Below are 18029 nucleotides of genomic sequence, written 5' to 3' on the forward strand. Positions count from 1 at the left end.
TGCTTGGATGAGGACTGTTGAGGAGAAAATGTCTAGCGCCCTGGTCTACTTTAATTCCGTCTTTAGATTTTTATTTGTATAGTGCTGATGATCTGTTAAGTGGGTTGCAGAGAACTATGAAGATAAGGTCCTTGCCTCCAAAAGCTTGTACTTTAAGCCTTGACGTAAACATAGCTTTTGTACTGGAATAACTGTCAGCAGCTTGGCTCTTTTACTCATGCGTTTATTCTGGTAGAATCCTAAAATTGAGTACATTTCTATTGAGAAATTATCTTGAATGGTGTAAGCTTTTCTGCTGTGTGAAAAAACTGTTGGAAGCTTTTAAGAGTAAGCAGAGTTTAAACTTGAAGCAAAGCTTAAGTTGAATTACACTTGTAAAATGGTATAGGGAAATTGTGTAGATATTTATCTTTGTTAGTACTTCACAAGTTAATGTATTTTACACTTTTTTTTCTCCCTCCATTCCAATGAGGTTCTTGTTTAAAATGTGTGGATAAAAGTGTGACAGTGATTGTTTATCAACAACTTCTGAGAAGTTCCTTTTATTTTTTAGTACGAGGAGTAACTTCTACCCTGCAAGAACTAATTTTCAGACTTCAATGTAAACGAATTTAAATGAGACTTGGCATGCTTTTTGTTTTGGTTTTTGTTACTGCATGTGATTGAGCAGTAGTATTACACAGTAACTGATGATAATGCCCTATGTGGTGCTCTCAACTCTTTAACATTTTATATTTTGGGTAAACAGGGAAACTGCTGAAAGAATTGTTTTTCTGCTCTAGATGCTCAGGATATGTCAAAACCGCTGCTTTTTTCAACTTTTTTTTTTTTTTTCCTTCACATCCTTTTGAAGACTCCAAAGTGCAAAAGAACTCCTGGTGATTTTGTTACATAATGTAAGTTGAATGGGTGGTGATGTTGTGCACCAACACTTCAGTTTTTGGACTTTGAACCTTGCAAAAGCCAAGATTAGCATTTTTCCAGCTTTCCACTAAATGGTGCTGCAAGCGTGTAGGGTTTCAAGCAGAAGGAATCTGGTTGTAGTTTACCTTCAAATATGAAGTTACCCTGTGTTATGAAATAGTTTGCTTATTTAAATTTACATTTAATAAATACAGTGCAATTTACATTTAATAAATACAGTGCAAGAAGGAAAATCTTTTTTTTTAATAAAAGTGATGTTGAAGGTATTTGAAGCTTTCATTAATTTCAGCTGTTTCTAAAACTTTTTCTAAAAGATGTTTTGATTGCTATGACATTTAATACTCGATTCACAGAAGTGCTGTAAACCCAGTTGCTTCTGAACCATATCCATGTATAGAAAGGGGTCCATGTGGTAAACAGCAGTGGTTGGGATTGTTGGAACACCAATGTCCACCCAGGTCTGCTGACATTGTAGATCCGTATGCAAAGATGATGTGCTTTAGTTCTTTCGTCCTCATACAATGAACTTGAGTCCTAAGTATAATTGAAGGTGGCTTTTCCTTAGTTTTTTTTTTTTTGTTTTTTTTTTTCTAAGTGACTATAAAGTTAGATTTTAGGGCTGTGGCTGTATTAGAGAATGTGTTGGCTTTCAGTGGTGAAATAATTGATTGTTACAGTTCGACTTCATACACTTCTCATACCTAGGCAATGTCACAAGTCTTCTGGAAGTGTTCAGATTTGACAGAGGACCTCACTCCTTCCTCAGTATTCTGCAGAAAGCCTTAGTTCTTATGCTTCTTTTAAAAAGATGAGACAAAAAGGTAAATTAAAAAAACATATGGAAGTTTTCTTTCATTCTTCTTTATTGTCCAGTGCTAGAATAATCAGAACAGTTCTGTATTGGATGGTGGGGACAGCGAGATTAAAACTGGAGATTTTACTTGCTCTGCAGTAGTACAGTTGAGAAAGAAGATGCTTCAGCTGAATTGTTCATAACTTTTTAATGTCTGTTCAACGACTGTAAATGTCTGTTGAGAAGACCTTTAAAGATTCATCTCTCTTTCCTTTTATTGGAGGTGTTAGTCTTTGACAATAATTTTTTTGAGAAACAAAGAACTTGAGAGAATTACCGTATCCAAACTTAACCTTCTTTGTAAATTACATGTCTGTAAACAGTCTTCTACATTGAAATGGGGGGGGGCGGGGGGCGGGGGGGGGAGTGACATGCACACTTTTTCTTCAAAGTGTTAAAGGGTTGGTTGTAAAGAGTTAAGCTTATTGGGTTGTTGTGGCTGTGCATTTACATGGGGAGAAAATAAATAAATAATCTTTAGTTCAAGTAGTTGTCATGCTTTTGCAGCATTTTGTGGTAAGTATAAATGCTTCCATTTTCAAAAATTCTGTAAAGCTTGTGTGAGGATTTGAATGTTCCGGTTTATTGACATGCAAATTTTGGATAGCAAAATAACTTGAAATAAGATTATTTTTCTTTTTTCAAACTAAATTAATAACGGAGTAAGGAAGGTCTCTAATAAGCTGTGTCTTCAAATGGGGGATCAAAATTAGAGATGTATAGGGTTTAAACAAATACTTAAAGCTTACTTTTACCAACTTTAAATTAGTGCTACTCATCTGTTACCACAAATTTTTTGTTAAAAAAAAATATATATTTTGTGGCAGAAAGAAAAACTTTTGATGGAGTAGGTTATTTTAAAGACCTGATTAGTTTGAGAAGAAAATCCTGAACGTTTCTGTTCGTGGAGAGACTGTGTAGTCTGATAGCTAGGATTTGTGCTTATAGTATCTTCACCTAATTCAGAACAAAATTTTGTAGTTTTTCTATGCCTGGTGCTAAAGAGGTGGAATAAATATTTGAAGCTGGCCATAAGTGAGAGAACTGAAGGGACAATTTATTCTCTTGCTCGGTTATTCCAGAATTACTCTGTTTTAGGGAGGACTTTGCTTGCTGCTGATGCTGCTTCAGGAAAAAAAACAAACAAACAAACCAAACAAACCTTAGCAAATAGCTTTTTCTTTTTGTTGTCATGAAATGCAGTACAGTTGGTGTTTGGCATACTCTGATAGTAAATACTCAAGTTTTAATTCTGTCCTAGAAAATTGTGTCTCCTTTCCCTTCTTGTTAGATGGTCACTCTTTTCTAAGATGTCATAAAGACTTGCTTATTGGAGCCCTCTGAAATTCATACAAACGTTTCATTTGTCTTCCTGATTAGATAAGGATTTGATATACTTGCAGTAGCTCATTACCAAGAAAGCAAAGCAGCAACAGTAGCAACAAATTTGAGCCACTGAATCATAGATAACCTTTTATTTTTTCTGCTGTCGTAACACTGTAGTATAGTTTGATTTTGATGGTTTACAACCTTCTTTTAACTCACAAATATACTAAAAATTATGATGAGGATGGGTTGTCAAACAAGTGTGTAGCTGAGGGATGGAGTTAAGGTTCCCACATGTAGTTTGTGGTGTGTTGTATTTAGGGTAATAATAATCTATGAGGCATTAGGTAAAAAATTATAGGTATGTGCCATTTAGATATGTGTTCATGCTAATTTTAGACTTTCCTGAAAACTATGAATGTGCATATATCCATGTGCTTTGAATACTTACTCTGTTCATGGGTTTCTCTGTGCAAATCAATAGACTGAATTTCTAAACTAGTCTTCAGTGAGCATCAAGAAGTTTCAATTCTTATCTGCCTTCTAACTTTGGGAATTCATGGCTTGAAGGTTCCTTATTTTTTTCCCTGTTAACTGTTGCTCCACTCACAAGCTTCAAGTATTCCTAGCTATTTGAGTTGATACTGTCTTTTATTTTAATTATTTTCTGACAATCCCAGTGTCACAGAAGTTGCTTCCTGTAAAATAATATAGTATCCACAGAGCACAAGTAAGTACAGAAACTAAAAAAGCAAAACTGTTTTTCCTTGTCTCTAGCTTCTGGTGAGATGGGTTCATCTGTCAGGGGTTTTTTCCTAACTTTTAGCATTAATTTAGAATTTCCTGTAAAATTTTGGTCAGCTCCATTTAAATTGGATGTATTTATTAATATGGTAAATCTATAAGATGGCCAAAAGCGTACAGTCTTTTAGTAAACTAAGTTTTTAGATTGTAGGTGTTTTGGCTATTTTACTATTATACTGACCAGCCTTTTCTTTATTATACAGATGTCACTAATCTGTTTATTCATACTAGGACATTATGAAAAAACACAGCTGTTTTTATTTATTCTGATAGTTCAGACAAATAGTGTTACCAAATGTATCTTGTCAATGGTAAGGAAACCTGCCTTAAATATTGAAGACAGCTTTCTGGGCTATTTTGTACACTTAGAGTCCTCCCTGAAGTTGAATCTCTTCAGTACCAGTGGGACTCTCTGTTTCCTTTGCCAGCTAAATACTGGTTAGGCAAGTTAAACAACATGCCCGTAAAATTGGGCGGGGACAGTCTCTGATCTCATGTCCTTGTCATCTTAAGTTCTGCTGTGCTTTTTTTCTCCACCCTTGGTGGAGAAAGGATCAGGTTAGGGAACACTTATTTAAGATACACGTAAATCCATGGTGCTTGACAGGATGCTCTGATGAGTGCAGAGGGAGCCAGCTGATGCCGTTGCAAGGCCATCCTTGTTATCTTTGAGAGGTCTTATGGTCACTGGGAGAGGCTCTTGAGTACTAAGAAGAGAGCAAATGTCAGTTCTGACATCAAGAAGGGTAAGAAGGAGGATCCAGGGAGCTACAGACTGGGCAGCCTCACTTCAGTCCGTGGGAAGGTGGTACAGCAACTAATCCTGGAAACCATTTCCAAACACATAAAGGACAGGAAGGTGAGTGGGAGCAGTCAGGATGGCTTTATGAAAGGGAAATTACACTTATCCAAACTAATAACTCTCTACAATGAGGTCAGTAGCTTGGTAAGTGAATGGAGAGCAATGGATGGTGTTATCTTGACTTCAGTGAGGCTTTAGACATTGTGTACCATGACATTTTCACGGAGAAGCTGACAAAGTATGTATAGAGAAGTGAATGATGAGGTGTTACCAAAAACTGGCTGAATGGCTAGGCCCAGCTCATCAGGGTTGTAATCATTGGCACAAAGGCCATTTGGAAGGAGCTGTTATTATTGTACTCCAAGGTTCAATAATGGAGCCTGTAGTATTTATCTTAATTGAAGTCCTAGACAGTGGGGCAGAGTTTACCCTCAGCAAGTTTGCAGATGATACAAAATGTGAAGGAGTAGCTGATACACTAGATGATTGTGCTTCTGTTCAGAGGAGCCTGGACAGGATGGAGAACTGGGCAAAGGATCCTCATGAAGTTCAGCAAAGGGAAAATGGGAAGTTCTGCCTCTGGAGAGTCATAGCTACATATGCCAGTATGTGCTGGGGGCTGACTAGCTGGTAAGCAGCTGTGCAGAGAAGGACTCCGAGGGTCCTGTTGGACAACAAGTCAACCATGAACCAGCAATGCATCCTCATAACAAATAAGGCCAGCATGTCCCTGGACTGCATGAGGAAGTGTTCTTGAGGGGAGTTAATCTTTCTTCTCTACTCAGCCCTGGTGAGGCCACATGGGAGCACTATATCCTGTTATAAGCTCCCTGGTCTAAGAATGCTGTTGACTTAGTGGAGTGAATTCAACAAAGGACCACAAAGCAGTTCAGGGGACTGGAGCATCTTTCCTATGGGGAGAGGGTGATAAATTTTTTTGATCTTTTAGAGAAGTACGAGTTGGGCCTCAGTCTTTCAGAACATTCTCTGGATGTTATATTTTAATTTTTCAGAAGATACTTTCCAGATGTAAAATAAAGCCATCACATGTAAAATTCTGTGAAGGTGAAAACTTTGAACAAGACATTATCTTTGTTAATGCTCTTGATGGCACTACTGGCTGTTGGGACAGAAGTAGAGGGTATGGCCTCAGAAGGATGTTACAGGTAGCAATACTTTGCTACAAAGTGATGCTTAAAGTTCATGACCACGTTTGTGATAGGTTTAAGAGTTGTGTTGTTGAGACATTACTCCTGTAGTTTGCAATGGGTGTGGACCTGGGAAAATAAAAGGTAGGATTGCATGTTTTTACACTTGGTTCTTATGAGTTGCAAAAATAAAAAATGTGATATTAATACATTTCCTTTAGTTAGAACTACGTAAAATAAATAATGAAAATAGCCTCAAAAATCACAGCAGTTAAGTGTGAATGCATATTACCTTACATGTTATAGTCTTTTCAGGATTTTGTACTAATCATCAGGCTCATTCCTTATTTGACCTGTTTATAGAAAACAAAACATGGAACTAAAATTCAGAATGGTTTGATTACATCTGCTTGCTCTACTCTCTGCCCAGTATCCCAGAAGATCATTTCTTCCTGCCCTCCATCTGTGGACTCTCAGGTCCACTTAGGCAGACAGTGCAGAGATTCCCTGGAGTTGAATTCTCATGGGAGTCACTTTTCCAACTCCTGAAGAGTATTGTGCACTCCAGAGATGCTGTATTGGCTATTTTTAGTGTTGTGTAAGTAGACAGAGGGTTTCTAATGCTGTAAAGATTTGATGAATGAAAGTGAAGCTACAAGTAGTTCTGGATAAAGGATCATCTTTGTAAGGGAGTGTAAGTGATCACTTAAATTATTTTTTGTGTAACCAGTTTATTCCAGACTTCACTAGCCTTTGTTTACTTGTGTTCCAGTGTAGAGCTGGAGACTTGGTTGTTTTGCTTTATTGTAAAGCTTCCTCAGGTCTAATTGTTTCCAGTGTTTTATAGATGCCTGGCATGGGAAGAAAAAAGTCTAAGTCTGCCTTACTGCCTTATCATTTTGCTCCATAACTTTTGGCAGCACAACTACTTCTTGATTTACTGCTGCAGCTAGGCGAGTTAATAAATGCATCCGATTCTGTCTGTGGTGACTCTACGGTTACCCTGCCTGTAATGAGTCTGGTATGTGACTGCACTATACTCCCATTTTTGATGTGCTACACAGATACAAGCAGGACTAACAGATGCTTGCTAGGGTTCTGCACTATGCTTAGCCTATGATGCTCGCATGCTTCACTAATGGTTAGAAACTATTGTGAGGTATTGCCAGTCTGCCTATTTGATGAAATCTTTCAGGGGTGAAGGAGGATGAAATATGTAATTGACATAGTTGTGGTGGCAGGAATCCCTAATTTAGCATAAATGATATGAGAATGAGCAAGCATCCCCCTTTTATTCCGTAACACCCCCCCCCCCCCCCCCCCCCCCCCCGTGAAGATGGGGGAGCCTGGGAAAAGAGATTTTAAAAAAATATATTGCAAGAAATTAATCAATTTTATTAAAATGTGAAGAATTGTGTTTGCTATATGTGAGATGTATTCCGTAACACTGTTTTGGATAGTTTGTTCAACTGGATCTCCTTGATCTATGTATTTTATGCCCCTGTTTTTATGTGCTAACTGCATGGATGTTTTTTGGCTTACAAAAAAGCTTTGCAAACAAAACTTAAATGTTAGTCATTTTGTCTGTTCCATATTTTGTCCCAGTAATAGTGAATTAAAGCTTGCACATAGGGTGAAAATTGTAGTATAAGATAAAGCTTGAAGAAGCACTGTGCTCAAGTAATCTGTAAGTAAGTTAATGTGAAAGTTCGTGAATACAGGGTGTTTTCTGCTTTTGTACCATATTGAATTCTAGCTGTGTTATTGTAAGGAAAAGAAAAAAATATCTGATTTATACTTTAGTTGTGGTGGGTGGTCTTCATGCTTAGAAGGTTTGTGTTTTTAACACTACGCTGATTTCAAGTATCAGGGAAGAGGGGGGAAAAATCTTCTTGTGGAAACAGTATTCTTATATGGTTACCACCTAAGATGGGAAAAAGTGTATTAATTATTACAGTGTTATCTTTGTGTAATGTCACAGTATTTATGCATTAACCTATTTAGTTACAATTATTAGTTTTTGACTTAGAAGCATAACGGGAATTGACAGATCCAAGTATTTGTTTGTCTTAAAGTTGTTCCAGAATTTTGTTCTGATCTTCAGGACTGTGTGTCCAGCCTAAGTCTACTATGGTTGGTATCTTCCTGTGATTCTTACTGTGTTTTGAATTAAGACATCTTGTTTCTTGTGGAATTCACTTCTTCATAGGTTTATAACCACTGTTTAAATATATCTTAGGTCTTCATTTTGTAAGGCAAAGCAAGCCAAGTAGTTTCTTTAGACTATTCTTGTCCCTGATCACTGAAATAGAATAACAGCACTGAAATTAAAAATTTTACTTGGTGCAAAAATAAACTAAGTGTGATTTTACTAATATCTTTTTCTGTGGTTTTAAAAAGAAGAATGTAGTAGTGCAAGGAAAATTGACTATACTGTTTAATTTTTTTTTTCATTTAATTTGGTAATCAAAAGCGAAACTAATGATACTTGTTTTAATTTTTTGGTTGTTTTTGCAGAGTTTTGGGAGTTGACTCTAGGTGTTTTTCCTTAGCCTTTTCACAGAAGTCTTGACTCCTGTTTCATGCAGTGACTTTCTGCTTCCCTTTTCTCAGTGTGTTACTTCTTTTTTCTAAAACACGCAATATATTAAATTTTAAAAATGGCCCTCAGATGACACAAGTAAGTTTGTTTAAAAGTACTGTTTCCAGCTACTTTAAAGCTGGTGAAAAATAGTTTCTGTCACAAAAGGACCTTATTGACTCAACCATAAAAAACCTCAGCCCAACCTTTTTTGAAAGTTGGTTAAGCATACGTGGTACAGTGTCTTTGTTTCAGTTTCTAATGTGGTTCAAAGAGGATGACTGAGTTAAATTTATTACAGATCTCTTCACTGTATATCATTTGGAACCAGCTGTTGATAATTCCTTGACAATCACTGCCTTGGTGAAGATGACACTTTACAAACCTACAGAATTAAGGTTTATGTAATGGAATATTGGAATAATTATTGCATGTTACCCGAAACAGAATGCTTTACCAACTTCTGTCAGTTCTCTCACAAGAAATAAATTTCAAAACAGGTTTTTTTCTTTGCTCTAAACTATTCTACTATCTACAGCACAGCAAAACATAAATTTTATGTAAATTTATGGGCTGTGGAAGACTGTCTTTTCTGAAGTCACTACGCAGTACTTGAATCAGGCATCCTAGGCTATTGCTGAGAGGAGACTGAATATTTTGAGCAGTCTGATTAAAGAAATTTAAATGCATTTCAGTGTTAATAGTATGAGGATAGCAGTTTTCAGTATCTTCTTTTAACTTTTCTAGAATTGTGCAGCTCTTTTTCAGTAATACACAACCTGAGCCTAGTTAGCTTTTATGACACTTTGGTTAAAGAATGACACAGATATATTTTGAGTTTGTGCTGCTAGGGAATGGTGATTTAAACACTCAGTGATAAATTTTGGGTCACTCTTGTTACAAAGAGAGTTTCTAAAAGCAGTGGAATTGTGTTCAAATCTGTGGTGTTTACCTCAATAAAGCTTGCTTCCGATAGCTGTGTTAGTTCTGGGAGTATAACAGCTGTTTTATCAGCGTCAATGAACGGTGGTTGATCTGTTGTGTGGTGTGTACATAAGAGAAGGCTTGCTAGCAGACAAATGAGTTCATCATGTCTGTGAGTATAATTAAAGCAGTTTCTTGTAAATGTTTGTATGGGTGCATACTACTGACTTTCATTCTATTCAAAAACTTTAAATGTGTGGGTTTTGTTTTTTGTTTTCTTTAAATCTAAAAGTAGTCCTTGTTTTCTTTAAATCTAAAAGTAGTCCTTGTTTTCTTTAAATCTAAAAGTAGTCCTGTGTTTCTGAAAGGCAGAAGTGTTCTTAAACTGCTAATCAACATTACCTATGTGATGGTAGTGATTCCTCAGTCTTTGTAAAAGCAGCTCTCCTTTGATGTCAAGCTGGAAGGATGTATCAGGTACATTTCTGAAGAACTCTCTTCAGTATTTTATTTCATGATCAAAGTTATTAATAAGAGTGTGCTTATTAAATTTGTAGATAGTATGAATCTGAGTAGAGGTTGCAAGTGCTTTGGGGGACACAGAATGTAGAAACATCTCTGCTGGGGACAGTTTAGATAATGGATGTGAATAGTAGAAAAAAAAAAGACTTAGGTCAGACCTGGTAGGAGGAACCTTTCTAGTGTTGCAGAGTAATGTGGTAGTCTCAGTAGTTGGTCTAACTTAAGTTGGAAAGCAAGCAAGGAACAAGCATGTTTGACAACCAAGCTGGACATGAAAGATTTAAGCATAATCCTTCCTGTGGCAGCGGAGTAGTCTTCCTGACATCCAATTCTCAGGTTCTGTGGTCTGTTTTCAATTTACCAAGAATATCTTCCTGAGAATGAAGAGTATCTTAGAGCTGCTGAATATTTGCCAAATTGTCAAAACAGAGCTCATGCTTGTAATGAAAATGTTTTTATATTAAAATACATTGTCGGACAAATGTTGACAATATCAGAAAGCTAGCATCTGTAAGAGTATTTATGAAGCCTGGTGAAATGTGGAATTGGCAACTTAAAGCTGGGTAGTCTACGTATTCTAAAATACTTTTTTTAAAAAAGATGTGTTAATATTTGTCCTTTCCTGATGTGCTGTTTGTTTCCCAATTTAATTATGGCTAAGGTATTTGTTCCTATTAGTAAGGTTTAATAATGCAGATACCTGATTTTTCTGTGTCTAATTGGCAGACCACTAATATTTACAGTTAGATGAAGGTGGTTTTTTGACTTTGGTGTGGAGATCAGTATCCTCAACAGTTGCTTTTCTTGGTAGTCTAACTGTAGACCTGTAAAACTGATCAGGTAATGTTCTAAAAATCTGTGCTTTTGTTAGTGCTGCTCTTTTATCAAAACTACCTGGAAGAATGAGGCCTGAAAGAGTGTTTTTTTTTTTTGTGGGCTTATTGAAATTTACAGATAACTCTGTTCCTGACTTTGCACTTTTGAGTATTGTGTAGTTTTGCACCGGGCCTCTGTCTTTCCACTTCACTATACTACTTTGTAGGAAGGGATGAGGAAGAAATTTGACTCAGCCAACAGAGCAGCACTATAAAGAACCCTTTGTAGAGCTTTTAGTTGGAGAGCTGAGAACATGAGGAAGACTTGAATCTGCTTCTAGAGTAATTTTTACAGGAAGAAATAACCCAGTATCAGTGATCTGTGGACAAAGCTCTGTTAAAAACACTTTTCCAGTCTTTGGGTACTTGGTGATCACCAAATCTCACCTAAGCCCTTGATTTATGTGCAAAAAGTAAAAGGTAGGGATATCAGTGAGTTAAGAATAAACTCTTTTCATGGCAGTTGGATAAATAGTAGTGTTAGGAAGCTTGACTAGTTTTCTAACAACAGTAAGATGAATTTATTAAGAAATCACGTTGTTAGTGACTTTTCCCCATATGTAATAGCTGATTTGCCAATAACTTGGTAGTATTTCTTGGATCCTTTGTTACACAAGCCTAACCTCTTCTTTTGTTTTTCAGACTGTAAGTGCCTTGGTCTGAAGACTTTGTTGTTGTGCTGATCTTCCAGCACTGATACTTGTCTTGATCCTTTCTAAAGGTTTCTTGATTGTTCTGCTTGGATGTGAGAACTCTATCTAGAGGGAAGGAGAAAAAAAAAATTTCTTGCTGCTTTCTGTTCATTTAATGCATTTAATTTGTTGTTTCTTAACATCTCTTATATTGGTTCATCTGTATATGCCGTTTCTGTACCATTGCTGAACATGATTAATCAGTTGATATGGTTTTGGCTGGGATAATTTTCTTCCTAGTAGCTGGTACAGTGCCATGTTTTGGATTTAGTGTGAGAACAGTGTTGCTAATACAGAGATATTTTCGTTATTGCTGAGCAGCGCTTACACAGTCAAGGCCTTTTATACCACCTCACCAGTGTGTAGTCTGGGGCTGCATAAGAGGTTGGGAGGGGTCACAGCTGGGACAGCTGACCCTAACTGACTACAGGGATATTTATTCCATACCATAGAACGTCATGCACAGTATATAAACTGGGGAGAGTTGACTGCAGGGTGGATTGCTGCTTGGGTATCTGTCAGTGGGTGGTGAGCAATTGCATTGCGCATCACTTGTATTTTTGTGGGGTTTGTTTCTTTCTTCTTTTTATTATATTCCATTTTGTTACTATTATTATTATATTTTGTTATTGGTGTTGTTATATTTTATTTTAGTTATTAAATCATTCTTGTCTCAATTCAACGAGTTTTCCTTTTTTTTCTCCAATTCCCTCCCTATCCCCATGCAGGGGGAGGGGAGGAGTGAGAAAGTGGCTGCATGGTGCTTAGCTGCTGTCTGAGGTTAAGCCATGACATCAGTAAAGTGAACCTGGTTCCTGTTAGAAGCCATTTTTGTGATGGTTCTGTTACTCTTCCTTTATTTGTTTTTTCATTAGTCTTATTTAATTGGATTATTTAGAAAATTTTTCTGGAATTTTTGTTGAGGTTAATTTAGAATAGTGTTGAATGATTTCAACAGAGTAACTTATATCAAGTTATTTTGGTGACATGTATCTTTAAACTTGTCTCTATTTAACGATAGCAGGTTTTGTGCATCTTACTTTACAGTTTAACTCTGGCATTGCGGGTGCCTAAAAACCTAAGTATGAGCTCATTGCATAAAAAAGAACTGGCAGCTTAATTAAGTGCAGTTTAAGGCTTACAGATCTGTCAGACTTCCTTTTAGAAGCTGGAACGTTCTCATCTGTTACTGAAAATCTGCAATAGCTTGTTTCAGACCAGAATACAATAATAATTACCAGTTACCAAGTTAAGATTCTGTGGCTCTTGCTTATGTTACAGCAGCCTTTGTTCAAAGTGAACTACATCTCTGCTCACTAACTGACAGATCTGCACTCTGTGCAGAGATGTGGAATACATGTTTATTTGGGTCTCCCCTATGAAATGTATGTGGGTGTTTATTATGTTTTCACTAGCTGGCTTTCTAATAGTGTGTATATCAAACTTAAAATATTTTTGAATCATTGACAATTTTGTAGTGTCTAGCTGCAGAGCTTGATTCAGATACCCTTATAGTTCAGGTAGTGTTTCATCAGTTTCGTTCCCTTCTGTGCTATAGTTCAGCTTCAGGTAGTATAGTTCACCTTATCTTGCATTCTTCTGTTTATTGAGAGATGTTTTCCTACCAGTAGGGAGAGCACGGGGTAGAAAAAGCAATGTTGGGTTTGAATCTTAAGCCATTACCTTCTCTTGCCTGTTTTTGAACTGGAGAATTTTACTGGATTTTGACACTGTTTCTGGACATGTGGACTCTGTTTCCATTGAATTTAGAGATAATATGGCGTTTATGGTGGCACTGAGCATCTTGTTTTTTTCATAAGGAGCCTTAACATGGCCTCTGAGAATTTTAGGGACTAATTTAAAAAAATCTGCTTCTTCTAGGAGGCTCATGAAATAGCTCCTGAAATCCATTCTAGATAGTACCAGAAAGTATTTCAACAATTTTGCCACAGCTTTCTAGATCAAACCTTACACAAGACACTTCATCCCATGTATGAGGAAATAAAGCAAGGAATGTTACAGTTGGGTATTCATGATACCTGAGGTATAGTTAATTAGTGTGACAGTTTGGTAGTAGAAGCGCAAATGTGATGCTATAAACAAGATGAGAATAGTTAGATTCTAAACCAGATCTGGGTGAGAAAATAATACCAGAAAACAGAAGGGAAATTATGATCAAAACAGCACAAGTATAATCCTCTTGTAATATAAGCACCTGAAAAGTACTCATTTCTTGTTTTTCCAATTACAGGAACTTGCCACGAGGTGCTGAAGCCTTGTTTCATTGATTCGGAGAGACTGGACCTAAATGGCGCAGCATGACTTTGCTCCAGCCTGGCTTAATTTTCCTACTCCACCATCGTCAACAAAGGTATGTTCTTTGTTGTTCTTTTGAACAGGCATTCTCGTTATTAGGGAAGTTTAAATGTCATAACCTCAATCAAAGTAAAAATGCCAATCCCTTTATGAATAGGGTGATAACGGATGATACCTAGCAAGTCTTGTTGTGATTTAAGTAGTTATACTGTGGCTGTTAAGCTTATACCTCCAGTAGAGTTTTTCGCTTGAGCACATGAGTTCATGGGAAGAAACATGTGCCTGGCCACATCATCAGAACTGTTGTTGGATTAAGATTGCCTTTGTCAGGAGCTTAAAATGAATTACTGTATTTTGTGCTAGAAGTACCATGTTGGAGGCATGTGCTTGATGTTCTTACTTCTGATTCTGCTCTATGCCCTATAAATTTTACAGAAGTGTTACTCTGTCATCCAAACGATTAACAAAAAATGCTTTTGAAATAGATCTTCTGAAAGGTTTTTTCACTTGCTGGTGGGATGCCTGTTACTACTGTTGAAATGTGGTGCTTTCAAAAATAGTTATGCATCTTCACTGTGGTTGTTTCATCTTGGTTACCATTACTTGCTTTATACAATGGGACAGTTGGCTTGGAAACAGGAACTAGAAATCTCTGATTTGTTAGGATTTGTAAATATTCCAGGAAGTCAGGAGTATGTCTATCTCATGAATGTTTCTCTTTTTTTCTGGCCTATCCTTCCACTCTTTCTTAATTTGTGTGAATGCAGAAGCAGAGGCAGCACTGGATATTCAAACTCCTGTCATATATTTCCCTGTTTGTAGACCTGTCGTCTTCATTATAATCTTCTGAATGCAATATCCTTATCTGCAGCTATGAGAGTGGCATTACCATACTTTAATGTATTTATGTAAGTTTCTTGCTGTCTTTCATGTGCATGAAAAATGTTTAGCCTTCATAAACTTAGGGAAATAGGCTTGAGGTATTGTTTAAATGCAGTTAGCCGTCAGTATTAGTAGTGTTCCCATTGCTTTGCTTATGTATGTCTACACACAAACATATACATGCATTATTTTAGTCAGGTCATCGAATGTCCTTATTCACGTTGCTCTATTTGTCTGTGTTCTACACTGACCTAGGTAACTTCTTTGTTTAGTATAGTCTGTCAGCAGTGCTTAGTTGTTGTTCTGGGAACTTTAAGCCTATCTGCTCCAGGATGGCTCCTGTGATCTGTTTGTTTTCATTGTACTTGATTTCTGATACATTTAATTCTTTTGATCTGCTTTTTCCAATTTAATATATTTTCAATTGGAAGAGTAATCAGAGCTTAGTTTAATAGGTGTCACAATTAGAAAGCAGTCTTCATCATATATTTCATGCTGCAAGAGCTTTCCCTGCATGCTTGAAGTGTCAATATAGCAGAATAAAAGTAAATTTTAGAACTACTCCAATACCATTCGAAAATGAGGTATGGGTTGTATTTGTGACCTCAGTTCTTGAATTGTGGGAAACTTCATTGCAACCACGTGTTGTGGATCCTGTTCTCTTCTGTTATTCTTTGCTTCAAGGAGTTTAGATAAACTCTCTTTCATCTCTTCCGAAAACTCTGTAGTTGCATGCTTCCTCCATTATAGTCTTTGTGCTTCATTGTTAGAAATGCGGCTTATTTACTTGCGTTACCTCCCTCAGTGATCAGCATTCTGTAATATACAGCACACTTGGAAAGTCTTCAGGTTGTACCTGATGTGTAGCAATTCTTGGCTTACAGAATAAGGCTTGTCCTGTCATTCCTTTGCAAGGCAGGTCTCAAATGTGGCCTCCTGTCCTCTCCACTTTCTAGAATAGGTTTTATTTCTGTTTCCCGTGTATCAACAAAGCAGCTGAAGAGAAAAACAGGTAAGAGGGATAGGGATGAAGAGGAAGGATGGGGAGAGGAAGGCAAGGTGTCTCATGTTCCATGCAGAATGGAGCTGGGGTGAGGCTATGGTATCAACATCATATAGACTTGAGAAAGAGAAACTGAAGTCTGCCTGGTCAATTTCTATTTCCCCGAAGGCGCACTTCTAGGAATTACATCTTTAGGAGCTTGGTTTCCCTCCTCAATCCTGGATAGGCAAGGCTTTTCTTTACAAATAAATGCTGGGACTGTGAATGAGCTTTCTTAATGTGACTGATACAGATTAGTTTGACTGAAACCGATCTCCCCTATTGCTGATAATTTCCTCTTAAAGATAAGCTTTTATATCATATCCCTGTCACTTACGTAGCAAAATCCACCTAAATAGCTGGGTATCCATTGCTCAGTAGCTTTTGTTCAGGTTTGGAACCACTATATTTGCGTCAGTGCAGTATTGCAGTTGGGCAAATGGAAATGGGAGGGTGTTGTGAATAGTGAAGCCATCTTGGGAAATGGACAAAACTTTTCAGAAAGGATTGCTGTAAAACCTGTGTGAGGAGATTGCAGGCAGACTGATAAACTCTGTTTTTACAAGCTTACTTTGACTTCATGTTAAGCAGTAAGATTACTTCTTACACTTCAAAAAATCTGTGTTGCTTGCTTTCTTGGCTGGCTGAACCTCGTCAGATAATTTCTCAATTTCCAGAAATTGCCAGTTGATTTCCTGTTGATTACAAAGTTTACTGTTATTTCTGCCAGACGATGCTTGATAGACTGACACCTCCATCATGTGGGGGAAAGGCAAACTGCATGAATCTTTGCACACAATTTGGAGACTAGATTCATTACATGATGTGCAACTCAAACATGCATATAAAATGCTGTCAGTTATACTTTGTGAAAATGTGATTGATGTTCAACGTTCATAGAAAAAAAAAAAAAGAAAAATTCCAAAGGCAATATTAGAAAATTTTCATATGTAAACTAACACATGAAACTAGGTTCTAAAATTTCATCTGTGATCAACAGATCTGGAGCTTTCTGAAATTTTTGGCAGCTTATTGAAAATTTGTTTAAGGATTTATTTTTTACTTAGATATTGATATTCATTATGATAATTTTTGAACTACTTATATAGTTTGATATTTTCTTGTGGTTTTCTGGTTTTTCTGACTACAGGTTTGTCAAAGTAATTCACTTCTCAGGTCTCAAATTGAGAGGGCAGTTCCTTTTCATTTGACTTCTGTATGGTTTGGAAATACATACTTTATCTTAAACATATATGTTGCTTACTTGAGTTCAAATTTTAAGCAGTGAATTTTGAACAGCACCTTGAGCTCTGCTTGGGTATTGTCAGTAGAACTTGGGTATCGTTTTTCTTGGTGTGATGGTCTCATGTAGGGGTGAGGGAGATGAGAAGGAAATTATTTTCTTGAACATTCAATGTTTTCCAAAGTAGTAAAATCTATTACTGTGAATTCCTTTTTTGCCGTACTCACTTTGATCAGTGGACTATTTTTAATACTAATATAGTGTGATTAGATGTTAGTGGATAATAACAGTCAAGATAAACTTGGGGTTTTCGTTTTCAGACATACACTATTACTGCTGTAATTTTTTTTTTTTTTTTTTTTTTCCCTGAATGTTACTCAGTCTGGAGAGGGAGTGAGCTTCAGGCAGTGAAGTTGATACTTCAGGTGTGATAAAGTTCATACTCCCTGGAATCATTAAGCTTTGTTTGCTGACACAGTACTTTTCCATGCAGCTGTGCATTTATGCATTTGTAGCTTTTATGGCTCTGGGACATGTTGGTTCTCTTGTATGTGTGCAATACTGTACATATATATGTCCATTGTAAGTCTACTGGGAAGGAAGGGCGCTTTGCTTCATCTGCATCAAAGGCTGGCTGTGTGGCCAGGAGGTGCTGGGTAACACAGCCCTTTGTTGTTTACTGGGAGTTGTGTGGTGTGAACAACAGTAAGACTAAGCACTGCTTCTGCAGAATGAAAATTTATTCTTTAATTTTTAAGATGTAATGGTGAAAGAAATGTTACAGTGTTAAAATAGTAAAGCCAGATAGAAGTAATAGGGAAGACATGATCTTTTTTGGTTTAATCCCCTTAGGTATGAGTTCTAGTCAGGATGTATTTTTGAGTGCCGTTCTCAACATGAAGTTTTAGTTTATAAAGTACTTCTTACTGATATATTAAAGATTTATTTCTTTAAAATTTCTACAATGCCTACTTATAAGCTGATAATTTGAAGTATATTTGTGAATCTGTACAATTTTGAGTCTAGGTTTTATTTGTATTTCATAACTAGTTGCATTTGCCTTATTAAGTTACACTGACAAGACTAATAAATTGG

At 36.7% G+C, this 18029-nt stretch overlaps 1 protein-coding gene across 3 annotated transcripts in view; it reads left to right on the forward strand.

Moving 5' to 3' along the window:
* Window positions 1–18029, forward strand: part of GPBP1 (GC-rich promoter binding protein 1) — a 48882-nt gene that overhangs the window by 3081 nt on the left and 27772 nt on the right. For all 3 annotated transcript variants that reach the window (XM_074932150.1, XM_074932151.1, XM_074932149.1), the window contains exon 3: window positions 13703–13822. In XM_074932150.1, the coding sequence (XP_074788251.1) occupies window positions 13760–13822 (63 nt within the window). In that variant the 5' untranslated portion in view covers window positions 13703–13759. The remainder of the gene's footprint in view (window positions 1–13702; window positions 13823–18029) is intronic.

This window comes from Athene noctua, chromosome Z (assembly GCF_965140245.1).
Source record: "Athene noctua chromosome Z, bAthNoc1.hap1.1, whole genome shotgun sequence".
NCBI lineage: Eukaryota > Metazoa > Chordata > Aves > Strigiformes > Strigidae > Athene > Athene noctua.